General features: G+C 63.8%; 1 protein-coding gene across 1 annotated transcript in view; it reads left to right on the top strand.

The window, feature by feature from the left end:
- The first annotated feature begins 6666 nt into the window (after positions 1 to 6666).
- The window catches only part of ZBTB16 (zinc finger and BTB domain containing 16), a 45508-nt gene continuing 25716 nt past the window's right edge, over positions 6667 to 26458 (top strand). The window contains 3 exon segments of the mRNA XM_086766117.1: positions 6667 to 6725; positions 7535 to 8281; positions 8283 to 8864. Coding sequence (XP_086622243.1) covers positions 7605 to 8281; positions 8283 to 8864 — 1259 coding nt within the window. The 5' untranslated portion in view covers positions 6667 to 6725; positions 7535 to 7604.

Here is a 26458-nt window from a genome sequence, read left to right on the forward strand (position 1 = left end):
CCGGGAGCCCGCTCGCTGTGAGGCAGAGGTGGCACCTGCGCCTTGTGCCGCGTCCGCTTGCCGTGACGCGAGGACAGCGGTTAATAAGTGAGTCACGGGGCGAAATAGCGCTGACCGTTCGTAATCGTGGCTTTCGTTCCCCGCTTCGCCTGCGGTCGGCTGGGCTGGCGGGCGGAGAGCCCGGGTCGCGGTGAGGATGATGCCCGGGATGCTCCCGCTCGGCGCCGGCGCCCCTTCGAAGCGGCTTCCCCTCGGAGCGCGGAGCGGCGAGTTCCCTAGCAAGGGTTAACTGAGTGTATAAAATTGATTGCGATTTTAGTAATTCAGTATAATCACAGTCTAGCAGCAGGTTGCTTTTCCAGCAGGAGGGTTTGGAATTATTTTCTGGAGTTTGCAATATAGAACTTAAATTAAGCCTCAGAAGTCAGAGGAGCTCTGCCGCATCCCTAATGTGGTGCTAAATTCTCAGCGGCACATTCTCCGTATTAAAGCCTTTGCTGGCAATTAGGTTCATTAACTATCACAATACCTTATTTATTACTCGGCGTGCCATATGGTTTCCCAGCTAAAGAATGGCACCCGCTCTCGCACAGACCATTTGGCATCATAAAAATGTTAACAAATAATGTTATGGCTCTCAAGGGCAAAAGGGCTCGCCGGGTTGTGGGCCCGAGCTGCAGGAGAGAATATGAAAACATTTTTCTTCTACGGCAAAATAAAGAATTCCTCGAGACAGAGGTATTCAAAGAATATCGCGCCCGCGTCACGCGAATGGGAGTTTTATACGTGCCCGTAATGGTTCTGTCAATATTTGCAGCAGGCAGCGTGCTCGCTCATCTCTCCTTCCCCTCTTCTCCTCCCTCCGAGCGCGGACGCCGGCGGGAGCGCCGGCGGAGGAGGGCCCGCCGCCGTACGGCCTGGCCTCACGCCTCTGCACCCCTCGGTTTTTGCTGGCGCTGGTTTTGTGGAAAATACAACAGCACTGAAAAGAGAGCAGTCACAGCCGTACAGTCGTTCAGGGCTCTGCGGAGGAGACGGACCTGTGTGCAGCCCCGGCTGCGAGCCTCCACAGAGTCGCTGGCGCTTGGTTCCTGTGTTCAGCAGGATTAGGATTACGAGAGACAGGACAGCGTTTCGGGTCACCGAGACCGGAGCTGTCTCCTCCCGGGCGCCGTTCGGCCAACGAGCAGGGCAAGGGTACTTCTCCTTGGGCCCGGTGCTGGGCTCGCGCTGCGCGGCTGATCCATCCGGAGCTGCCCGCGTCCTGCTGGAAACGCTCTTCCCCGGGAGGGATGCGATGAGGGGCGGCACTGCTGCAGAACTCGCGGGCTTTAAAGCCGGCGAGGATTATTTCTCGTCACCTCAGCTGAACTCCGGAGCAACGCCGCTGGAGTATTTCACCTGCGGGCTAGCGCGGCGCTGCTGCGTGTCTGAAATAACAGCGTTCTTTTGGGGAGCCCGTGGGTTTTGTGGGGAAGGGGCAGAAATGAGCCGCTAGTGCTGAGAAAACCCCCCCGAGGCTCTGAACTCCCCTCTGCTCGCAGGCTTTTCACGTTTTTCCTTATTCCCTTTCACCCTCCTTCGAGATAATTACTGTTTTCGCGAGGGTTGTGATTTTCTTTTTTTTCCCGTTCAGACACCTTGAAGGGATGTTTCCAAAGCGTGCCCCTTCAAAAGCCTCTGGGGCTGAAGCCCCCCCAGACCGCTTCCCCCAGTGAGTCCAAGCGCGGGGTCCCCGCCCACCCCCTCCGTCCCTCGGCACGGCTCCGAGGACCCGCAGGGCCGGTGATGCCGTAGCCATTTCTGTGGCGAGAGCGGCGATCCAAACGCTGAGCGTTCACCGGAAAGCGTTTTGGGCATCGAGGCGCTTTTTTCCCAACGGCAGAGAGAAGTGGAACCCCGGTCCGTTGGCGGTGAATCGGTGTTTCCCAGCCGAAGGACGAGGAACCCGAGGACCAGGAGCGGTGCCGGAGAGAAGCAGGGCACTGGGTTTCTCCAGGGATTTTATTCCCCGAGAGGCGCCGGGGGACGTTGGAAGCAGCTGCACGCCCGGTGACAGCCGCGTCAGCCTCGCCGCGTCCCCAGCCGCTTGCGGGGACACGTGCCAGCCTCCGGCCCCGGGCAGATCGGCCGTATCCCGGGCGGCTTTGCAGGAGTGTTTACTCTCATTCTCGGGAGGCCGATCGAGCCGTTCCGGCAGGGAATGCGGCACGGCTGAAGGTGGACGGCGCCAAGCTCCCGCCAGCGCCGTCCAAGGGTGCCGAAGCTCCTTCAGAGCCACCTTCCTCCCCGTCCCGGCGCCGACTCCGTCACAAAACTGGGCAGCAAAGCCCGCGTCCGTGGGAATTGTGGCAACGGGTGCGTACGCTGCAACGGAGCCGGAACGCGCCGATTGCCGCCGACCTTCGCGAGGGATCCATAAAGATCTCCCTGCAAAGGGCGGCTTGCGAGCTGCCGTGATGCACGAATGTTATCGGAGGCTTCGGTCCCTTAGGAATCTGGGACCAGATAAGATACCGGGGGTTTATGGTATCTTCTGGCAATTATTAAGAAAATAAAACGGGTTAATACCTAACCTTGAACCAGGCTGGGACGTTTGGCCTCCGACTCCTCGTACGTCCTGCAGCTGTACAGTTAGAGGGGTGCTAGAGGGAAAAGGTGAACAGGAATTTAATCTAAAATACCGTCGTTGGCAGCTGGATCGTCTGAGAAACACCCCAGAAACGAGATCTGTATGATGTGTGAGTCGGTCACTAGATTCTCCCCCCCACCCCGACGCAAGAACGGGACGGAGGAAGAGCCGCTTTTGGCAGAGGTTCCCCAGCTGTGGAGGCGTTTTGTGGGAATATTTGGTGCAGAGATATGTTGAGAGGGGGGAAAAGGCTTCCGCAAGCGTGGGCTTCTGTTTGCGCTGTCAGACCGGTAACACGCGCGCGCAGGGGCACAGGAATATCTCCCTGTCTCCCCTCGGAAGGGGGAGCGATGACTCACGCGCCTGGAAACGGGACGCAGGGCTCTGCCCTTGCTGGGGAGCGAAGATGAAATCGGGACACAGGTGCTGGCCCGGCCACGGCGGTTCGGGATTGGGCTCGCTCCCTCCTGTAAACGAGCTGCGGTATCGCCAGGGCACGGGGACCGCTGCTTCCGACGGGACGGCCGATGCCCCGCGTCCTCCTGAGCGACTTTGGGGATTTTGGCTCCCAAGTCATTCAGGGGCCCGCAAACCGCCCCGTCCGCAGGCAGGGAGAGGTTTGGGCAGGACGTTAACGAGAGGTTCATCTCGGGCTCAGAAAAGCGCGCGACGGGTGTTTAACTCCCCGGGAATTCTTCTTAGTGGCGAAACTGGGGCACGGTCCCTCTGGAGAAGGACCCATCCAGGGGGAGGCGCGGGCTCACGTCCCGCTGCGAGGGGACCGGCCGGCCCTGCCGGTTCGGCGCTGCTTAAAGGGTTTTTTTTTCCGGGCTGAACTTTACCGAGCGCGCGCAAGCGGCGAGGGCTGACATTTAGAGCCTTGGCACATCTCTCCTCCTGTCCCAGGCAGGATGTCAAACATTTTGGGTGAAGAGAAGAGGAAAAATAATTACACAGTGAATTAAACAAAGACGGCCCCCCTCCCGCTGATTAGGACTTCAAAAGTCGCTGCCTCTGGCTGGAGCGCGCTCGTACGTACAAAGGGTGACGCTAAAAATAGGTCCCGCACCAGCGATTAGGTCATCGCCTGCTAGAGGGAGACATTTTTATTTAATTACTAAGCCGGCCGCGCGTTGCTGGGGGGGAATACATAAACACGGCGGTTCAAAGCCCGGCTGTAAAGTTTGCGCTCCTTCGCTGAGTCACGGCGGCTCAATTCCCTTTTGTGTGGGGGATTTAGGGGAGGAATGCGGGGAGGCTGGCCGGGCTGCCGCCCTCCTGAGTCACGGCTGCGCCGGTCCCGGGCCCCGAGCCGCCCCTTGGCCTCGGCTTTGGGACTGCGCAGTGTCCAGAACCGGGACAGCGCGGGAGGGATGCGCTCCTGGCAGCGCGCGTCTCCTCGCGCCGGTGGCCGGGGCGTCGCAGCCCGTCCCTCCGTGGTCCGAAAGAGCGGATGGGCGTCCCTCCCGATGTAACGGCGTCGGTTCGGGCGTCCCAGCCGCAGCGCGGGCTCGGATGAGCCAAGTTGTGGCTCGAAGCCGTGCTTACGAGCAGAAACGTCGCGCCGTAAGGATTCCGGCGTCCCCCACTTGTTGCTCGGATGCGGTTTCCCTTAGAGAAGCCTTGGAGTGGCTCTCGGGTTCCCTTTGTGTGGCGAGCGGGGGCACAATGAGGGGCCTGTTCCCGACCGCCCCGCGCCGCCACAGCGCGCTGGGGTCCGATATCCGCACGGCTTGGACGCGGCCTGGTGCTGATCAATGGCTTTCGCGGGAAGCTTAACGCGCCGTGGCCGCGGGCTGAGCGGGGGCCCGCCGCGCCGTGCCTCCCTCCCTCCCTCCCCCCACGCGCGGCTTTGTGCGTTTAGCATTTGGGGTCTTTATTTGAAATAAAGTCGAACGCGTTTAATCATCTTTTCACAAGCTGTCAGCTTGCCGCATGCGAAAGAGCGCCGCGCTCTTCCCCGTCCCGGAGCAAAGCCACCGGGCCCGACCAAATCCTGGCTGGCGCGTGCGCAGGCGAGAGCTCGCGTGCCGTAAACTTCCCTCCGAGAGGGGAGCGACTTCAAAAATCAGGTTTTGCTTCTGCGGAGAAAGGCGATGTCCGCGTGCCCCCGTTCCAAGGAAAGGGGGGGCGGGGGTCTGGAAGCGGATCCAAAGGGATCCCCGGGAAGGACGCCCGCACTCTGCTGGGTTGGCCTTCCCAAAACCAGGGACGCCGTGACGCGGGAGGTCAATGATAACCGCGCCAGGCAGCGCGCCGTTGCCCCCGTATCTGGTTGAGAGATTTACAGCTGAAACTGGCGGCGGAGGAAGAAATTGCCTCAATCGCTCGGCGTAACGGCACGCGGCGAGGCACTTGGGCGTGACCGCTCCTTAACGCGGGAGCCCAGCGTGGCTCCATTGACCGCGCCGGTTCCTTCCTAATAAACGCGCTGCGCTACAAGGTGGGGATTAAGATCAGAAAAGTAAATAAATTGGAAACTGATGGGGAGAGATGGGAGGGAAATGGAAGGTCCTGGGGGGAGCAATGGGCGATTAACTCCCGCGCCGGGGCACGGGGAAACGACCCCGAAGGCCACGGCGGCGGCTTCCCCGGCTTCGCTTCGGCGTCTTCGTGGGGCTGCGGGGGCCGTGCAGCCCCCTAACTGCACCCCGTCCCGCAGGGCTGCTCCCGCGCTGCCGGCCCCGTCCTGCCCCACGGCTGCCGGGCTCGCCGTGCACCCCGCGCCCCAGCCTGGGAGAGGATCCGTCTTCCCTCCCCGGGACATGGAGGCAGGGGCTGCTTTGGCTTCTCCTCTTTGGCTCGCGCCGGCCAGGGGGATCGGGAGGAAGACCCCCGTGATGCCGTGGGTGCGTCCAGCGTCGCCGCAGCTTTGGGGAGCCGCCCTCTCAAACAGCGCGCAGCAGCTCTTACCATGCGTGTCAGCGGAGTGGCGAAAAGCGCGCCGCGGCAGTCGACGGGGAGGGCTGGGGGGTTAATTTTCAGGACGCTGCCTGGGAATTTAGCCGTGGGATTTCCATTACGGCTAATGGGACTCACGCGGCTTAATTTCATGCGAGTTTCAGGAAAAACACCCCCCGGCCGCCTGCGCGATCTCAGCCCCGCGCGCCAGCCCTGGAAAGCGGGAGGAGGGTAAATGCGCACTTGAAGCCGCGCTGGCTCCCCGTTCCCCGCTTCCCCTCGTCGCTGGGATTTGACGAGCCGGGGAGGTACTCGAGGGGTTTTAGGCAACTAAAAAAAGCCACGCGGCAGCCTGCGCTCGTGCTCTCTGCCCATTAAAACGGCGGAGTTGTGACCCCTGAAAACCAGGGGCACGCCTCGCCCGTGCGTGCCCCGGCACCAGCGCCGCAGCGTCGGGGTGCCTAACGCTGCAGCGCCGCCTTGCATGGGGAGGTCTCTTGTTAGGCGCCTGCCGTCGTCTCCGCCCGAACTGCGTTGAACCCCGTTATAATCGGGGGGTGCTGCCCCGTTGCGCTCGCCGTAGGTTGCGTTTCCCTGTCCCGTTGCGTTTCGGCGCGTTCTGCCCTCGCCGCTCTTCGCCGGTAGACCGCCGCGCGTTTGGGCGCGGGGCACGCTGCGTCGCACGCGCGGCGCGGATGCGGGGCTCTCGTCCTGGCGTCCCGCGCGAGGGGCTCCCAACCCAAACCGGCCACCGCACCCATCCCACCTTCTCCCCGCTTTGGATGCTGCTGAGGCGGGGGGTTCGGGGAGGTTTCACGCGTGGGGGCCGGGTGTGTCGTTCCCCCCGCCCCGCGGGGGTCGCTTTTGTCTCGCGTGGGGCGGTGCGGGCCGGCCCCGCGGCGGCTCCTCCATGTTGCGGGCCCCGCTCCGCTCGCCAGGTGCCGCGGCGCGGCCGGGTGCGCGGGGCGGGGCGGGGCCGGGGGGGGGCGCCCTCGCTCCAGATGGAGCGGCGGGGCGGGGATGCGGGGGGGGGGGAGAGGGGGGGGCGCGGCGGCGGGGGCGGGGGGGCCCTGACGTGGGCGCGGGGCGGCGCGGGGGCCGGCGCCGCCGTGATTTGCTGCGCGGCGCGGCGAGCGGCGGCGGCGGCGATGAGAGCGGGCAGTGCGAACTGCGGGAGCAGCCGCCGGCCGCCGTGAGTGCGGGGGGCCCCCCGCCACCCCCGCCCCGCCCGCCGGCACCGGGCGCCCCCCGCGCACCTGAGGGGCTGCGCGGCCGGGGCGGGGAGGGGGGGACGGGCGGGGTGGGGTGGGGGGATGCGCCCCGGGCGGCGGCGGCGGCGGCGGCTCCGCCGAGCCCGGCGCGGAAACTTTTCGGCGAGCGGCTGCGGGCTGACGCCGCTGCTCTGCCCCCGGCCCCGTCCCCCGCTTCCCCTCTTTCCCTGCCCTTCTCTTCTCTCCCTTCCCTTCCCCCCCCTTTTCCCTCTTCCCCTCTCGTTCCCGTCCCTTTCCCTCCCCTCTTCTGTCCCCTTTCTCCCCCGCCTTCTGCTCCCTTTTCCCCTCTTCCCGTTTTGCTCCCCTCTTTTTCTCCCTTTTCCCCCTTTCTCCTCCTTGCTTCTTTTCACCTCTTTTATTCCCGTTTTCGCATTTTTTCTCCCCTTTCTTTCTCCCCTTTCCTTTTCCTCTTTTTCTCCCCTCTTTTTTCTTCCCTTTTTTCTCCCATTTTTTCTTCTTTTCCCCCTTTTTCTCCCCTCTTTTTCCCCCCCCTTTTTTCTCCCCTCTTTTTCCCCCCCTTTTTTCTCCCCTCTTTTCTCCTCTCTTCCCCTCTTCTCTCCCATTTTCATTCTCCTTTTCCCTCCCCCCTTCTCTCCCCTTTTCCTTTTCGCCCTTTTCTTTTCCCTCTTCTTTCCCCTTTTCTCTTCCATCCCCCCCACCCCCTTCCCTCCCCTCTCTCTCTTCTCCCCTCCGCTCCTCTCCCCCCTCCGCCTTTTGTTTTCGCAGATAGTCGGCACACAAAGCTGGTCCCAGATTTGAGCGGCGGCGAGGCACCCTGATGAGCCAGCCTCGGGAGCGCCATGGATCTGACTAAGATGGGCCTGATCCAGCTGCAGAACCCCTGCCACCCCAGCGGGCTGCTGCACAAAGCCAACCAGATGCGGCTGGCGGGGACGCTCTGCGACGTGGTCATCATGGTGGACAGCCAGGAGTTCCACGCGCACCGGACGGTGCTGGCCTGCACCAGCAAGATGTTCGAGATCCTCTTCCACCGCAACAGCCAGCACTACACCCTGGACTTCCTCTCACCAAAGACGTTCCAGCAGATCCTGGAGTACGCCTACACCGCCACCCTGCAGGCCAAGGTCGAAGACTTGGACGACCTGCTCTACGCCGCCGAGATCCTGGAGATCGAGTACCTGGAGGAGCAGTGCCTGAAGATCCTGGAGACCATCCAGGCCTCCGAGGACAACGACGCTGAGGCCGCTGCGGCCGACGGAGGCGCCGCTGAGGAAGAGGAGGAGAGGAGGTCAAGGTACATCAAGGGCCTCTTCGTCTCCAAGCCCGCCGGCGAGGAGAGCGGCTACGCCGGCGCAGCTGGCCAGAGCCTGCCGGCGGCCGCCGCGGAGCAGAGCCCCTCCGCCTCCGCTTCCTTCGGCCCCCTCTCCGCCATGAGCCCCACCAAGGCGGCGGTGGACAGCCTGATGACCATTGGGCAGTCGCTGCTGCAGGCCACCCTGCCGCCCGCCGCCCCCGAGGACTCGCGCGCCGCCCGCCGCCCCCCCCGGCCTCGCCGAGGTCAAAACCGAAGCCATGCAGGTGGACGACGCCTCCGGCTGCGCCAGCCCGCCGGCGGCCGAGCCCGGCGCCTCCGGCGGGGAGAAGCCCGACGAGAAGGGCAAGGAAGGGCCCGGCACCCCGACCCGCGGCAGCGTCATCACCAGCGCCCGCGAACTGCACTACGCCCGCGAGGACGGCGCCGAGCCACCGCCCGAGCCCGGCCAGGGGCTGCCGCTGGGGCCGGAGCCGTCGGCCGCCGCCGCTGCCCAGGGCGAGAAGCCGCTGGGCCTCTACTCGCTGCTGCCCAACCACAAGACTGAGCCGGCGCTCGGCGTGCCGCCCGCCGTGGCGTCCGCGCTGCACGTGCCGCCGGCCCTGGCCGTCTCCATGGACTTCGGCGCTTATGGGGGGCTGCTGCCCCAGGGCTTCATCCAGCGGGAGCTGTTCAGCAAACTGGGGGAGCTGGCGGCCGGCATGAAGACGGAGAGCAGAGCCCTGGGCGAGCAGTGCAGCGTGTGTGGGGCAGAGCTGCCGGACAACGAGACCCTCGAGCAGCACAGGTGGGTGCCGGGGCCGCGGCGCCGCGTTCTGCGCCGGGATGGCGGGGTCTCGCCCGAGGGTTTCGGTTTCTGGCTGGGCGTCGCGTGAGCCGCCGCAACGTACCCGCTGCGTACCCCAAAACCGGGACGGGGAGGGACGGCCGTGGGAACTTTTCCAGGTCTGGCAGCCGTGCCAGAAGGTTCCTCCCGGCGAGCGCCGGCTGTGGAGGACGGCCCGGGCCAGAGGTCTTGCCTGCTAGCGCGGACCCCGCCGCTTTCCCTGACCGGTGGTTGCCATGCAGCTCGCTGTTGCCAGACTTTGAGTTTAGGGATCCGGGTGTTGATGGCGCGTAACGGGATGCTGGGGGGTGCAGCCCTTGCCCACCTCTGTCCGTGTCCATGGGGGGGAGAGACCCGCGGGATCCCTGCGCCCCGCCGCAGCCACGGCATTCAGGGTGACTGCGTGCGGCGCCCTGCAGCCCGGTAGTTTTACGCTGCTCGGTTTCCCAGTTTATGAAATATCGGCACTTTGTGCAGAGTAGCACGTAGGTCGGGCCGGCGGCGCCGGGGCGAGCGCTGCCGCGGAGACATGGGTGCAGGGAGACGCGTTCGGGTTGAACCTCTGGCAGCTGCGATTTCGGGGCTCCCCTGCTCGGAGCGGGGGGGATCTTTGTGCTTACGCCGAGCCCCACACCTCGGGGAGCTGCCGCGGGGTGGGAGCGCGGTGGTGGCTATCGGCATGGGAGTTCAGTGCTCCCCGGTTTGCTGCATCCCCATCGCGGGAGCGGGGAGCGGAGCGCCGAAGTCGGCATCGCCCATCGAACCCGGCGAGCGCCGCGCAGCACCGGTCCCCGGTGCGGCCACAGCTCCGCGGCAGGATGACTGCGTCCTGCCTGGGGGAAGGCAGCACCGGCGCGGTGCCGGAGCTGCCCGCAGCCTCCCCGGGCTGCGCGCCGTGTCAGAAATGTAACGACTCAACAGGTTAATTAGTACTCATACACGTAGCGCGCTCCGGGGCCGGCGGCCGAGCCGGTGCTGCTGGCACGCTCGCCGCCTGCAGAGGCTGCCGCCCGGAGCCGGCATTGGGTGCCGGAGCAGCAGCTCGCCGCACGCTCAGCCCGCGAGCGTTTCCTGCACGGGGTGGCAGCCGCTGCTCCAGGGCTCTCGATTCTCGAGCACAGGCGGCGTCGCCTCTCGCTCCGGCCGGCGACTCGGAGCTGCCGCATGGACCCCGCGCCCCTCGGAGGGGTCCCCGGCTCCGCGCGGCTGCCCGGCCGCTCTCTACTTTGTTCCCCGTCTCGCGAGCAGGAGAGCTGGGGCTCGTGTCGGTTAGCGTGCCCAAAGCCGCCTTGGCGTGCGGTGATGCAGGGCGGACGTCACCGGCGGAGAGCTGCAGTGAAGGCTCAGGGAGAATTTTAACGTGCCTCTCTGCCACCCTCTCGAGCGTCGCCCTTTCCCCCCGCGAGCGGTGAGCACTGTGGCTGCCGGAGAGGGCGAGGCCGGGGACGCGCGCCCAGGCAGGGCCGGCTGGCGGTCGCACCCTTCCCTGCGCGGCACAGCCTGTCCAACGCAGCCCCCCTTTCGCAGCGCCGGCCCGGGCTTGGCCAATTTTGGCCCCCGCGGCTGCGGCCGTAGTTTGTTTCTCGGTTATCCCTGCTCCTTGGCAGGCGGCCGGTACGCGCCGGGCTCTCGGCTCTGGCCGCGGCGCGGAGCTGAGCGCCGTCCCCGTGGCCGTTGCTTCAGCCGGCGCCAAGCTCCGTTTGCCCGTTCTTGCCTCCAGGCAGATCGCCGGCAAACTTTGCAGAGCGAGCCAAATCCTTTGAGCCGTTTTTAAACCGATCCGTAAGAGCGTCCGCGCCGAGAGGTGTTGGGTAACACTTGGGCACGCTCCCCCCCCAAAAGCCTAAACCTGAGGTGGTGCGTGTGGAGACGGGGTCTGCTGCGGCTGTTTCGTGCTGTTTGCTTTCTCGTACGTTGTGAAAATTACCCTTTGGGGAGGATTTGTGGGATTCTGCTGGCGCTGGCCGCTGCGCCGTGCCGGCTACGGGCTCCTGGCGGGGCGGTGGTCTGGGGGGGCCCGCGCGCTGACACCACTGCCCCAAGCCGCCGGCAACGGGGGCAGGATGTGCCGGGGCACCGCGGTGTCGCTCGTCGACCGGCGGCTTTCGCTGACCTTCTTCTGCTGCGCTTTTGCTGCTGTGGTTTTGCTTTCCAACCCCAAAGCGAGCGCAGCAGCGCCCGCAGCGGAGTCGTTCCCAGCTGTGGCGAGCTGGGGCCGGGGACGGCGGCACTGACGAGGGCCGGGGACGGCGGCACCGACGAGCGCCGCGCCACGCTACGCTCGGCCGCCCCGGCGCCATGCCCGGCTGCCTGGCGCGATGGCTTTCGCGTGCCTGGCCCGGCAGGTGACGGAGCCCGACCCCGTCCAGAGCTGCCAGCGCGCACCGCGCCTGTTTGCGTCGCGCCAGCGAGCGCGTGCATATGGCGGGTATGTTTGTTTACAGACACGCACATGCCGATGCAAGTGTAAATATATGTGTTTATCCTCTCGGAGCCTTCTGAGCGTCGCTCCCGTCTGCATTAGCGTGGGAATCGCGCGCAGGAGGAGGCAGAGCGCGGGGCCGGGTTTTTGGCAGGCGCGGGCGGCCGCTCGCCCCAGGTGATGGAGGGTGCCCCGGGCACGGCGTCGGCCCCACACGCCGCGCGGCTCCCTGGCCGCCCTCGGCCTCATGCCGCCGCGTAATGGGCGAGTCGAGGGCGCTGGGCTGCGGAGTTTTGGTGGCCGAGCGGCTGCGAGCCTCGGCCCCGGCGCTGGTCAGGGTTTTTGGGTCCCCTGAACCCCGCCGGCTGCTACGCAACCCTTTTTTTTTTTTTTTTTTCTTCTTTACCGAGCTTATGATTTTGACTAATTGAGTGCATGTGGAGTTGGCGACTCTTTAATTTTTTTTATAAAAGATTTCCTTCTCGGTTCAGCAAAGTTCACGCTTAATCTAATGTTGCTATCGATCGGCGCCTCTAATTGCAGGCGAAAAAGCCGTAGCGCGGCGGCGGCCCTTTCCGGGTCGGGTTATGCGAAGAAAAACCTGGCGAGCTGCGAGGCGAGCGCCGCGCCGAGCCGCTGGCCGAGCCCGCGCCAATTTCTCATCGAGAAATTAAATAATGGGAAACTTTCTCAAAGTCGCGCTCTCGCCTCTTTCACGTCGGTAGCAGCAGGGGTGAGGATGCGATTCAGTGAAGCTCGTGAGACTGAGCCTCCGAACCCCGCCGCGGCCCGCAGCGCGCCCGCCGCAGCGAGGCGGCTCGCCAGCATGCGCCTGCGCGGGGTGGAGGTGCTCGGCTGGAAAACACCAGCGCTTCGCGGCCATGGCGTCGGCGGGCGCGTGAGCCGTGACGTTGGCGCCGCGGAGGGGAACGTTCCGGCGTTTGGCCCCTTCCTTGCGTCCCGCCGGATGAGCCGGGCGTTGTGCCGCTGACGCCGTTAGGCGTGCTGGCACGGCTCGGCGTGTCGCGGCGAGAAACAGCTGCGGTGCACCGTTAAAGCAATAAACCTGATAAATCGGAGCCGGCGCGCTCTGTGAGGCATTGTTAGCGTTAATTCCGCCAGCCTGATACGGGAGTTGTGGTTTTATTTTATTTTAAGCATTCGGCGATTTACGTTTCGCTGCGATCGAAATTGTAAAAGAAGGAGGAAAAATACAAAACGAGGGGGGAGGGAAGGGGAAAAAAAAATTAAAAAAAGCCGTCAGCCCCCCGAACTCTGCCCGTGATTGCTTCCAGAGTCCGAAGAGGACTTGGCAGCTCTGGTTTCTCGCTGATGGGCCTTATTAGCGGCACCTGGCATCAGAAGGGGCTAATGGAAACCAGTGCGGCCGCCGCGGCGCGGGCCGGCCGGCCGAGGAAGCCCTGATTAGCTTTATGGGCAGGGGGACGCGCCCCGCTCAGGAAATGAAGGTTGCGGCTGAGGGCCGCGGCGCTGACCCCGAGCGCGTAACCCGTGAGCGCCGGCGGAGACCCCGCTCAGGATGCTGGGGATTTCGGGGGCTCTCTGGTTCTTGTCACGGGCGGAGGGGGAACGCGGCGCGGTGTGGTGCAGCCTTGAACTTTTGATTTATTCTGTGGGGGATTTAACCGTTTCCACGCCCGGCTCCCGGCGCGGAGGGAGAAGCCCCCTTCGGCCCCTGCGTCATTCCGCAGTTATTCGGCGTCGTTTTGGTGGCACGGGCGATGCGTTTTTCAGCAAATCCCCGAGATTCCTGTCACCAAACGCCAATTTTGCATCTTTCTGTAGATTTTATTCCTTTTTGCCCTTGCCTGGCGAGAACTTTTGCATCTTCCCTGCGCGTGGCGAGGGTGGCGGTGGCGCCCAGCACTTCGACGGCTCGCGGGCGGGGGGGATGCTGCGTGCCCTCTGAGCGGCGTCGCGTGGGGACCGCGACGGTGGGTGATCTGCGCCCACCGGCCCGAGGACCCTTAGGGCGGCTTTTCCCCAGAGCGGGCTCGCTCAGCGTGGCTTGCGGCGGTTCAGCGCGGCGGAGCCGTCTCGGTTCTGGCTACGATGCGTTCCCTGCCCGCGCAGAGGGACCCGGCGCGGAGCGTCCCGGGCGCTCGGGGAGGGAGCATCGCCGCAGCCGTCCCCGCTCCTGCGCGGCGTTGGCTCTCGACTCACGCCGGCGCGTAAATCCATTTGCAGCGGATCGAGTAAAACGATCTGCGTTTTCCTTTTTGCTCGCAATTAGCGAGATTTTTCTTTTCCTCCCCCTGCCCCCCCCCCCGCCCTTGACAGCTTCAAGAGAGGCTTTAAATGAGTAATTACTAAATATTTCCCGGCAGCCAAACACGGGGCCATGGCATCTCCTGTTGCAAAAGTGAAAAATATTTCTGTTTGCAGTTAATTTTAGTGGCAGGCAGATCACGTTAACGGGACGTAATTGCTTCCAGATATGGCAGAGGGTTTTGTGTGTTGGGATGAAGGGTCTGTAAGTGCTCGCTTCCTGTGTAAATTAGCCTCTTCCATTCATTCCCCTCGCCCGGCAGCCCTGGCTTCTGTCACTCGGCCCGCGCGGGGTTTTTTTCTCCACCGAGCTCGCTGCTTTATGGTCGGATGGAGTTCTCCGCGGGCGAAGGCGGCGGCGCGTTGCGGGTCCGGCCGGAGGTTGGCTTGCTCTCCGGTAGTGAAGCGGCCACGCGATGGGTGCCAGCGGACAGGAGCGTGGCACGGAGGGGGACTGGGATGGAAGAGATGCGTCCAGAGAGGCTCGTCCGTCCTTTTGAATAAACGCAAACGGGCAGGCCTGGCTGCCCACGCTCTGGCACCTTTTCCTACGGGCTCACCAGCTCTCGCTGCCGGGCTCGGCGTGCGTCGGGAAGCGCTGGGTGCCCTTTATCCTGCCCAAATAGCGCCTGAGACGCTCGGTATCGGTCCTGAACGCCGCTCTGCGGTGCATTCCTCTTTTTGGGAAGAGCGTCTGCCGTCCCGGTCGCTTCGCAGCTGAAGAAGAGCGCGTGGCGGCTGTGAAATTCGGGTTGCGGGAGCAAGCCTCTGCGGCCCGGGCTGTCGCGCTGGCCGGGGGCCAGGGCCGCCCGTATCGTTTTCGCTGTAGCGTTCTTAACTGATTTTAAGTAGATTACGGTTGGATACGCGCCCCGCTGTGCTGGTTTAGTTTTCCCTCGCCCTTCGTCATCTCGTTGCCGTTTTATTGGCGCGTTGTTTAGCAAACAAGGCGGCGGTACGCGATTGAGGAAATACTTCTGCACGTAGGCGCGAGCGCTGTCAGGCGCGCCGAACCTGGCTAGAGCCGCCCGCCATAAATCGGCGTTAAACGCCCGGCTTTGTTGCCGGTGTCAGCGCGGGAGATGGGCTCTTTATCTGCGTGTATCAGCCACGCTGATAACCCCGCGCTCGTTTCGCGCGCGACGAGGGGCGGCCGGCTTGCTGCACGCACCAGTGTTGCCCGCGCGCGAAGGCAGAGCGCCGGGGGGAGCGCGGCTGGGCGCTGGCGCGGGTGATGCCGTGGTCCTTGCCTCGCGCGCCGTGGAGGGGACCCCCACACCCCCCTCTCCGAAAGCCGTATCTCCATCTGGCCACAAGCGCGGGGCAGGAGGAGGGCGCCTGTTTTCACCTTGGTGACCTACAAAGAAGGCAGGCGTTGACCCAGCGGAAAAAACAAAGAGAAACTGAAAAAACCCCAAGTGCCAGCCCCTTTCCACCGCCGGCACGCTCGCGGGGAGCGCAGATTACCCGGGGGAGCGGGCACGCGGTCCCCGCCGCGACGCTGCTGGGCGGCGGGCTCTCATTCCACGTGGAATCGCCACGAGGTCCCAGCCGGTTTTCCTGCAGCCATCGGCCGGCCCAAGCGCCGACATCGTGCCCCTCGGCTGGCAGAGCCGGCCCTGGCACGGTGGACGCCCCCGCGCCCAAAGCTCGGCCGCCGCAAAGGGTCTTTCCCGGCGCTGAGGTCCTGCGTGGGTTTTTGTGATTCCCAGGGATTTGTGTAAAGGAGCTCACGGCCATCGCCCGTCCTGCCGCTTTCGTTCAGGTGCTGCGCCAACCGCGACCCGTGCGCCACCTCGGCCGCTGCTCTCGCCGCCCGGTTTGGGGACGGCGCCTGGCTCCGTGCGCCTGGCTTTTTCTCGCCTCCCCTCGTGCTCTTCCCCGTGCAGTATTTATAGTAAATCATATTAGAAAGGCGCGCTAAGGAGGAAGCGTGATTCATCCTCCTTGAAACCGGCGCTGACATAAATACGGGCGAAGCGCTTACGCTGTGTTTTTTATTATGGCGTTTAGGGACAGGTTGTACTAATCCCAGCGCGCACAGGCTAAGCCCGCGAGGGCCACGGCTCTCAGAAATGCGATTTAACCGCAGCACGGACCGCGCGTTACAGAAGAAATCCAACCAGAACCCAGCCGGCCTTCTGGGAAGCGCGCAGGCGCGGCAGCGCGAGGCTTTCGGGATGCGCGGTGCAGGGGGACCCAGCAAACGGCCCGCCAATCGCGCGAGCTCGGGCGGGCGGCGCAGCAGCGAGCGCCGGTGACGGATATCTTATCTCCGGCTGGGCACGGGCTGCGGTCGCAGCCCGCTGCGCAGCGCGCACACGCTGCCTTCGCGCGGGAGAGATAAGGCGCGGGCGTTGCTCAACGCCCGCGCCTCGCCGGCCCCCCTCTACCCACGCCGTCCCGCTCGCCCCGTGCTGCGGTTGGCCGGTGGCACCATGTGCATCGCTGAGACCGGGGCGGGTCCCCTCCTCCGGCGGCACGCGGCAGGCCCGGCGCGCGGTGAGGTGGGGTGGTCGGAGCGCGGCTTGCGCGCCAGGGCCCCTTTCTGCGAATTGGTGCGGCGCTCAGAACCGAAACCCTCTGTGCCTCCCCGCTGGGTGTTCTATTTTTACCAGCAACGCGGTGATTTCCTCTTCTCTTTCTCCCTTCCCCTCTTCGTAGAAAATATCCCGAGCGCCGAGAGCGGGCGCGCTTCCGCGAACAAGAGCAGCGGCCGGGGGCGCCTGGGGCGTGCAAAGCGCTTTCGGGGGGCGGTGGGGGAAGGCGCCGGCGGCTGCCCCGTCTCGGAGCCTGGCACGCAGGTTGCCTCACGCAGGAACCAGCGGTGCACGATGAAACCGGCAGAAAGCCCGCTTCCCTCCAGGGACAATTTTAAGTTGGATGAGCACCTACTGATGGGGAAAACCTGAAAAGGGGTCTCAGGTCCCCGTCTCCCCGCATGCTCGGGGCAGGGATGGGGAGACGCCGTTCTGGCCATGCCGCGCATTCCCCCAGCCTTGCGGAGCATTGTCGGCCGGGTCGGAGGGCAGCGTTTTGGCGGGGATTTGGGGCTTTCCATTTCTGGGTGCTGGGGTGAAGACCGCGCGTAGGCAGGGGCCACGGGAAATGGGTGCTGTGGTGGGAACGGGGCCGCTGGCGGCTCCCAGCCCGCGTGGCGCTGAGTCAGCGGCCCCCGAGAGCAGGGTGGCACCAGCTGGCACGGGAACGGGCGGGCTCTGGCGGGCCGTGTCCCATGGATGCCGCTCCGGCACGCCGGGGCGGCTGCGAGCCCGAGCCGCGAGGAGAGCGCGCGTCAGACTGCACCGTCGGGAGAGGGACCCGTCCAGAAGATGGCAGAGGCAGGGTCCGCCCTGCCAGGCGAGCGCCGAAGGCTCGGCCGCTGCGGGCGCGGGCAGCTGTGCCGCATCCTCCTCTGGCTGGAGGTGGAAGCGGCTCCCTAATTAGCGCCTTCGTTGCTAAGTGAACGGAGCAGCCGTGCGTGGCGAGCTCCCCACTAGCGGCGCGTGTGTCGGGGAGGGGGCCGCCAAACGCCCGCTGCCCCGCTGTGCTTCGTTTGCGTGGGTGCTTGGTGCCATCCCCCAAATATGGTTGGCGGGACTCCATGGGACCACGTCTCTTTGGGCTTTTCTTGGTCACGGTTTTTCCACCCAACCGGAAGGACAGCACGCGTGCCTGCCAGCGGGATTTTGCGTGCCAAGTTGTGCTTCGCCGTGAGCGGCCGCGGGAAGGGATGCTCGTGGTGCACCGTCTCCTTTTGCTGCCGCTGTCTGGGGGGGGGTCAGCCCTTCCTGGGCGGGTGTTGCGTCTTTGTACAGGCTCCTTTGTGCCGCGACGGCTCGCGCGGAAACCACGTTTTCCGCATAAGTGAGCGAAGGGCCGGAGAAACGACAGCGGCGAGAGCGCCAGAGCCCAGGCAGAGGCGCGCAGACAAAGAGCGGCCGGCCGCGGCGAGGCGTCCCCGCGATGTCCCTGGTCGCCATGACGCCCCGCATCCCCCCGCGACGCCCAGGTCCACTCGCGGTGCTGCGGTCCCCGGGGGCTGGGTTTGCTCCGTCGCGGCGTCGCACCGGGCAGCGATGGCGGGGGCTGCGGCGCGCCGGCCGTGCTCTGGGCGCTGTCGCTGCGGCGAGGGCGGGTGCTGAGGCAGCTCTTCCATCCGCATTGTCCGGTCCCTTTGATGCTTCCTCCATCTTCTGCCGCGTCCTGGCTCCGCGTCGCGGCTCGGGGTTTTATTATTTTATAGGCGCCGTAACGCCAGCTGCCGTTGTCGCCAGCGCGGTTCGGAGCCGGCCGCCAAACGCGTGCGCTGGGGAGCAGGAGCAGTGCAGAGGGTGACGCTCGCCCCCCAAATCCAGATTTGCAATCTGTTCACCTTCTCGGCCTCCCGCACCCTTTTCGCTGTCTCAAGCGCGCCGGCGCTGATGGGTTACCTTCTCTTTCCCCGCGGGCTGTAATTAGCGTCCTTCACACAGAATTGCCTGAGAATTGGATTTGAAGAAGATAAGAATCAAATTACCAGTATTTATCTTGTAAATTCCAAAAGATCTACTGAGAGGCGCTGCGTATAAAGAGGATTTTTTTAAAGTTTGTGTGCTGAAAGTGCAAACCTCCCCTGCGTCCTGGGATTCGCGGGAGCATGGCGGGCTGGGGGGACGGATGCGCGGAAACGGGCGCGCTTCCGTCACCCGACGGACGGCGACTTGGCTTTTGTTGATCGGGGCGGACGCCGTGTGGGTGGCTGCAATTCGGAGGGGCGCTTGGCTCCTGGTTTTGCTTTCGGGCCGCAGGGGCGGCAGCGTCGTCTGGGGCGGGCTGATTCCGCTCTCGGTGGCTGGTCCCGGGTGGGCTGGAGGGGAAAAGGGTCCCGAATGCAGCCTCTCCCCCTCTTTCCCAGGCCCCCGCCCGGGCGACAAGGCAGGGTGAGCCCCCGAAATGGACGGCGCTGATTGCAGCGGGCTCCGTGCTGGCAGAAATGAAGCACCTGAATTTAAATGACGGGGACGGAGAGCCCGGGCAGCTGAGACTGTATTTTCACAGCATAAACAGTTGCGGAAGATTAATCGCATCTGTGCAAACGCTCCGGCGCGGGGTTTGGGGTTTGTTGGGCAGCTGGAAAAGGCGAGGGATGGCCGGAGGCAGGCGGACACACGGCGCCCACCTTCAGCCTCCCCGGCCAGCCCGCGGCAAATATCTCCGCCGCCCTCGGTCCCGCTCGCCCTCACGTATGAAAGCAGCCCGGTAACCGAGCGCTGGTTGCCGCGCGATAAGCTCCCGCAGATCAATGTGTTTGCCGTGCGCCTGCTTGTTTATGACACCTGCCCGCCGAGCCGTTGAGCGACGCTCCGCGTGCCCGCGCCGCGCTCCGCCAGCCCCGCCAGCTCTGGCGGCAGCGCCCCGAGCCTTCTGCGCCGGCGCGGCGTCGCTCCCGCGGTTCGCCCGCGTCGAGGGTCAGCGCCTTGCCCCACGCCGATGGGGCTGTGGGGTGGGAGCAGATTTTTTTTTTTTTATTTTTTTTTTTTTAAATCCAAAGTTAGCACACCGCAGCAATCGACCTTTTGACCCAGATATGAAGTTGGGAGGTAAAAGACACGGCTTGCGAGATTTTGGTAAAACTGTTGACCTCTTGCAAGATTAGCCGGGAGATAAGGGCGATTGCAAACAGCTTACGGCAGGCCCGGTCGATGGCGAACTTTGCCTCCTGCCGAAAACCGAAGGTCGGCGGTTTGCTGCAGCGCAGATAACTCTGCGGCTTTTCACGCCGCCGCGAGCCGGTAACCGTCCCCATGCGTAGGAAATCCGTGAATTGGGCGCCGACGGTTTGCCTGGGCGCTTCGGGAGGGGGAGAAGGGACCCAGGGGACGGCTCGGCGCCTCGCCTGGGCGCAGGGTGTCGGGATGCCGAATCCCACAGGGAAACCCTGGTTGGGAGCGTAGGGGTAGCGCCCGGCCCCAAAAAAGCACTTTCTCTCCTCCCAGCTTTTAATTGCTTGCTTTCACTTTTTATGTGTAAAAGATTGTCCATTTAATTAACTTGAGAATGCAATTTCAAAAACGCTAATGCTTTACACATGACGGCTCTTAAAGTAAAACTGGCGCTGCGGCGTCGCGCCGCGCTCCATTCCCCTCGGCGTTGGCCTCTGGCGGGTTACTGCGGAGAGGACCGACCCCCCCGGAGCCCTCCGTCCTTCGGCAGGAGTCAAAAACGCGCGGGACGTTTGGTGCCGGGATCCCCTCGTCGGCGTCTCGGGGCTGGCGCTTCTGCCCGCGTCCCGGCCTTTCCCCGCGCCTCCCGTTCCCCGGCGCCGCGCGCCCGACGCCTTCCCCCCAGCAGCCACAGCGAGCGGCTCGGCGCCGCTCAGCCCGTTTTTCCCCATTCCGCGTGCCGTTCCCCCGAGGGGAGCAGTTCCCGGTGGGAACTTCGAGGCGAGCCGCTGGGTTTGTTGGTAAAAACCTGCACGCACGTCACCCCCTCCCCTTTTTTTTTTCCCCCCCTTTTTTTTGTGCGTAGCTTAGAAACCTCTCTTTGTGGCAGAAGGCAGGGAGGGTTTGAATGGCGCACGCGGGCGTAGGAGGCTGACTGAGACCATACGGCTTTATCATTCATTAGTTCCCGCGCTCATTCATCCCGCTATTTAACGTTCCCGGCAGAGGCGGCAGCCACAGATGGTCTTTTGGTCCCGCCGTGGCCGGCAGGCCTCGGCCCCACAAAGGGGTGCAGAGGGAGCAGCAGAGTGTACAAAATATTTCCAACCATTAGAAACCGCGGGCTCATTCAGCGCCGGCGCCTGTTTTCAAAGCGAGTTTCCGCGAGAGCGCGGTGACCCGCCCAACGGGGCAGTGCCCGGAGTCGGGCTCGGCCGCGGGGCGAGCGCTCGCCGCGGGAGCCGCAGCGCTGCTTTAGCGTAACGTAAAACTCTGCTTTCTCCACCGGTGGACCCGCTCCCGCTCTGCCCGGAGGGAAGAAAGATCTCTTGGGTTATTTTCCAGATCATCGCTACCGTTCTTTTTCCCTTTAAGTATTCAGTTCGGGCAGCCCCGGGCGCGGCGCCGCGTCCTCAACACGCACTGGGGTTGGTTTGACGCCTGCTGCGCCGGGGACGCGCCGTGAGTTCGCGCCGTCCCCGTGTTCGCCCCTCGCTTTCCCCCGAGGTTTGCGGGGAGGTGCCGGCGACGCCGGGGTGCATCCCCTGGGTGCTGGGGGGCGGTTTTTGCAGGGCTCGTGCCCCGGCTGCGGCGAGGAACGCGTCCCCCGGGACGGGACACGGCCGGGAAAGCCGGCTTGGGTACGCGTGCCCCTTGTGCGGTGACCCCCTGCGGACGGGGCTCGGGGCGGCCGATCTCCCGCTCCAACGTCGGGTTTTGGGGCGTTGCGGTCACACCCCTTGGCGGGGCGGACGTGGGACGTCTCCTCAACGCAGAACCGCGCTCTGCCGCTGAAGGGCTCCGGGAGCCGACCCCGCGCGCGGCGTTCGCTGGGCGCGCTCCGTCCTTTCCGCGGGACCAAAAGTTTTCTCTCAGAAAAACCAAATTCTGCGATCTTGTTTTTACACATGCTGTGCTTAAATATTAACACCAATTGAGCAAATTGCCTTTTAACTGCCTTTATTTGCTTTCATTAACGGTATAATTTAAAAGCTCCCGGATTTGCATGGAACCTGTTGTGCGCCTTGGGGAGGGGGGCGAGGCTGCTCGTAAATTAATTAACGGCGAGCGAGGCTCCTCGGGGAGGTCCCGGAGTGCCAGGACGGCTCAGCAACACCCGGGCTGCTCGGATCGGGACGCCGCGTACTTTTGGCCGGGGCCGGGGAGAGTGGAGCGTGCCGTCAGGGCTGGCGGCCCGCCCGAAACTTGACTCGTCCCGGAGCTATTTATTTATTTTTCAGCGAAACAACTCGTAGGCTGAGCAAAACTCATTACGCCGGAGCGGAAGGCAACGCTCTTCCCATTAACACACCAGCGTTTAAACCAGCGCAGAAAGTTAAAAAACGAAGGGGAACGTGGCCGGGCTCATGCCCCCCGTCCCTGTGGGGCTCTGCTCGCTGCGCGAGCTCTTTTGACGCCTCCCGCTTCCATAGTCCTTCCCGAAATGTGTGTTTCCTTCGGAGGGTTTTGCTGTGGGATGGGCTTTCCGACAGCCTCGGCACCTCGCTCCGTCCCAGCCGTCCATCGGACACTGCCGCGCTCCGTTCTGCCCCGCACGGCCTGCACCTCCCTTGGAGCAGCCGTGCGTCGTGCCGGTGAAACGCCGATACTCGGCATTTTGGGAATTTGGGTGGAAAACCAGGTGGCTTGCGCAAAGAGCCTGGGTGGAAGCGCTCGCCGTTCTCCGGGACGTTGTTCTCCAGGACGGCTGTCCCCACATTCTCAGGCTCCCCAGTCTTTGCCGTCGCCAGAGCATCCCGGGAGGACGCTTGGCGTTTTGAGGAGCAGGGAAGGGGTGGCTGCGGTGCCTCGCAGCCTCTCCTCGCCACCTCCTGGCCCCAGGCGCTCCGGGCCCTCGCCAGAGCCCCGCGCCGCGCAGGTACGTTAATTTACTGCCTTGACAGGGTGCGTAATGTTCGTCTCCTGGCTTCTAATTGGAAATAATTAGTTCATTGTCAGCCCCGGGAACTCCTGGGGAAGCGTCGCAGGCCCGGGCGAAGGCGGCGGCGCTGGTGGAGGGCGGGAGAGAAGCTTTCCAGGGAATCCTCGGTGCTTTCGGCCGCTCCGAGGGCACCTCTGTGCCGGAGCGGGGCCGCGCAGCGGCCGAGCACCGTGGCGTCGTTCATCAAAGCCACTTCCACTGCCCCTTTACAGCAGCGCCGCTGCCGCGCCTGTCCCTCGCTGACGGCTCCCCGATTCATCTTCCCGGGGGAGGCGGGGGGCCCGCGGCCGCTCGCCGCCGTCGCCCGGTTTCGGTGCCGCGCCTGTGTCCGAGGGCTTCGGCCGCGCTGCTTGTTTGGGAGTCGCTAACGAGGAGAAAGTGCTTGCATCAGAGCGCTGCATCCGTCTGCGCGCCGGCGTCTGCAGAGCGCAGATAGATCTTTTCCTCAGGAGCGCGTTTCCGAGCCCTCAGCTCTTCCCCGGCTGTTAATTAATCCTTTGTAGTTTAGCCACTGATGAAATCGTGGCTCTATGAAATTTTAATCCTGGCGCGGTACAGGCGCAGCCGACATTATCAGAGGACTCCAGGTGTGTGCTTGAAATTAGTTTGCTGGCTCCCTTGCATATTTGATTACCCTATAAAACTCCTCGGGACGCGGGCGGCTCGCTGCGGAGACGGCCTTTGCCGGCGTCGGTGCCCGCTCCCGGCCGCGCGTCCCGGCCGGCTCCTGGCCGCTCCGCGGGGCGAGGGGGAGCGAGCGGCCGAGGCCGGCGCTGCGCCGATTCTGGACCGCGCCGGTGCTCCATCGGCACGCGTGCTGCTAAGGAAACCAGATGACGAATGTATTTTTACACTTGGAAGCCGTGAACCGCTCGTTATTTCTGAATTAGGCATCAAAACATGGGAATAATCGCGGCGCTGCTGCGGCAGATGTGCTCGGCGCTAAGGTTGCTTTGCTCTTTGGTCGAAATTCCGTGTTATTTCCGAGCTCCCGCGGCGCTCTGCTTGACGCCTGCAACGCCCGTGTCGCGTCTGCTCGGCACGGCGGTCCCAGCGGCAGGACGGGAGGGATGCTGCCCTCGGTTTTTGGGAGGAGGACGTGCTGGCGTGGTGCCGAAGTGATGTCACGCCCAGCAGCTGGGTGAAGCTCGTAAATTAGCTCACGGTAAATAGAAATATCGGACGGGCAGGGCGTTTCACTGCGCTGTTCAGTGCTCTTCCCCCTCCCCCTGTGTTTTTGAAAACTTGAGAAATAGTCAAATCTTTCTTCCCAGCGCTGGCGAGATTTATTCAGTTCGGTTTTAGCAGCAGCGGCGGTTTGAGGGCAGTGTTATTTTTAATTTTTTTTTTTTTCCCTTCTCAATTTATTAAACCGGAGGAAGGTCTGGGCTCCCTTCCCCCTTCCCCATGCCCTTAATAGCTCTCCGGCTATTTTAATCCGCCGGGCTGGGAGACGAGGGCAGCGCGGTGGCCGGGCGGCAGCCTGCGTCGCCCGGCGTCGTAAATAACCGCGCTGGGGGAGAACGGCCCTCCGCACGGACGTGCGGCTCGTATCGCAGGGCGTCGAGCGTGGTTCTCGCGGGCGGCTGGCTGCCTGCCGACCTTGGTTTTCCCGCGAGATCGCCGCCGCGAGCGAGACGCAGCACCGCCGCCTCCACCTTGATAAAATAGATGGGGGCGTGGATTGATTTTCCTATCGATTCACCGGGCGAGGAGGGCGCGGGTGCAAAGCGGGCAGCGGGGCGGGTTTTTGGGGAGTCTCTCAACCCAGTTGCATCAGGGGCGCAAAGCCGCGCCGGTCCCCGTTTGCCCGCCCGGCGTTGGGTGCCTGCGCGTCGCGCGCACCGCGGCGGGGACGTAGCGGCAGGGCGGCGCGGTTACAGCCCCGCGTAAATAAAATTGGAAGGCTCCCATAAAACTCCGTTATTGCTGCGGCACAAAGTTAGAGCCGCTTGAGGCTTCTGCTCCCGGGCTCTTGCGCGCGGCAATGAATATTTTATAGGAAAGGAAATACTTAGCGTCGAATCTTTTTATAGCGCGGCTGCTCCCGCGGGCGGTAACCTGTCCCCTCGCCCTTCGTGGCTCCGCGCCGGCGCCCCGGCGGCATCCCCAGCCCCGGGATGTGCAGCGGGACGGGGGTCTGGACCTGTTGCAGGGGCACTGGGAGAGGCGAGCGAAACCGCGGCAAAATTCACGAGTCGTCTTTCGCATTCACGCCGGCGCAAGGCTCTTCACGCCGCGCTGACGCCTGGTTTTGGCTCGTTAGGGACCCCGAGGTTTCGCTTGTGTCACGCCAGCCTCGCGATGCGTTGGAGCCGGCTGCCGAAATTCACCCGGGGCGGGACGCGGGCAGTGCCCTGTGACCCTCCGAGGGCCGTTGGCGTTGGTCTCCCAAGGGCGTTCCTGCCCGGAGCCCGGCATTCCCGCCCGGACAGCGCTCTGCTCCGGGCTTTGCCGCCGCTCCGGCAGCCGGCCGCCCTGCCCGGCCCGGGGATGACAAAGTGCCTGTTGGTTAATTGCGGAGCGGATCGCCTGGAGTTAAAAGTTCTGATTTATACGCGCGCGGCTCTAACTGCTCCATAACGCGGGCCCGTAATCTGCTTTCATTTCAAACAGAAGGGTGATTTATGGGGCGGCGTGCCGCTTGAGCTCAGAAATGAGGTGTTCAACATATGCTCTGTTGACATAAATTTGGAATTTATCGCTCCTGTCAAAACTGCCTGTTGGACAAAGGTGCGCGTTAAGGCAATAAATGCCTCGGAATAGTTTTCTGTCAAATTTCCCCACCATCGTGTTCACGCTGTTTGAGGGGAGAAATACAGGCGCAGGAGTAATCAGACGGCCGAAAGCCGTGCGTCCTGGCTGGGGAAGAGTGGAGGGGGGCTCAGAACCAGTAGAAGGTGGCTTTCTGTCCGGCTCGGCGCCGGAGTTGGGTGGCTTACGGTGGTTTTCGGGTGCCGTCCCCGGCAGCGGGGTTTGCCCCCGATCCCGGCCGTTTCGCACAGAGCACCCCGCGGGGAAAACTCATAATTTTGACACCGCGCGGTCTCGCTGGAGCGGCCGTCCCTTTGAAGTGCTCGTTGCGGGGTATTTACGGGCCTCCTTAATGACCGGCAGCGCGCGAGGGCCCAGCCCCCGCCTGGCTTTTGTTTGCCGGCGCTGGGTGGGGAGGGGGCATCACCCCACGGCCCCCTGGTTCTGCCGCACGGAGAGCCCCTCGCCAGCACTCCGTGCAGCGAGGTGGGCCCCGGAATTCCTCACCGCGCCGGAGCATCCTCCAGCGGCGGCTCGCAACCCGCCGGCTTCAGCCAGCTTCGTGTCAGAGGAAAACAGTATTTTTTTAAAAAAAATAAGGTGCTTTTCCCGGTTGCGGCTGCTCTCCGTCCCACGAGCATCGTCTTGGCTGAGTCGCAGGGGAAAAGCAGCGCGCGGAGCGTGATTGCAGCGTCAGATGGGAACCGCGGCGCACGGTTTATCGTTCTGCACTGGGGTTCGGGCGGCATCGCCACGCGGCAATGTCTTTCAACGTCCCTGCCTTCTCCCCTCCCCGCGTCGAGGCGCAACTTCAGCAGCACGTATTGATCTTTCCCCTCAGATCTTAACAGCCGTAATACCTTGCTGGCAGCTGCCGGCTTTTTGTGCAGTTCTGCAACGTCTCCATAATCCGGCAAGCAGAAATAGAACGTTTCAATCATATTTTGCTACCAGGAAGCCGAGCAGATAAAGCGCTTTAAGACCTCGGTGAAAGGGACCGCGCGAGATGGCGAGCGATAAGATCGTCCTACAAGCAGGCGCCCAGCGGAAAACTTTTGTTGCCACTGAAATTTGTCGATAGAGATATCGCAAATGAATTACTTGGCGGGCGCGCTGGGACGGGGGGAGACGGGCGGCACGACCCCGGGGAAACAGCAGCGCCCGAGCGGGACGCAGGGCTCCCGGCTCCCGTTTTCCCCTCTCCTGGTTGGGAAGGCGGGAGAGGAGGTCTCACCCGCGCGGGGCATCGCGCGCAGTTGTCCATCTCGCCGTTGCATGGTAAGGGAAAACGGCCCCGCTCGGGGAGCCGGTACGGATGTGATCCGCATCGCCCTTGCTTCCGCGGAGAGAGGAGACTCGTCCCCTTGCTTCTGCTCCGTTTCTCAAGAATCGCTTTGAAAAGCAAAAAAAATTCCAAGTTTGACTTGAACTAATTAAGGAATTACTCTTTAATTCACTGAAGAGGCGTTCCAGCCTGCGCCGCTGGCACGGGGGGTGCTGCGTT

This window comes from Chlamydotis macqueenii, chromosome 24, assembly GCF_036417535.1.
Source record: "Chlamydotis macqueenii isolate bChlMac1 chromosome 24, bChlMac1.mat, whole genome shotgun sequence".
NCBI lineage: Eukaryota > Metazoa > Chordata > Aves > Otidiformes > Otididae > Chlamydotis > Chlamydotis macqueenii.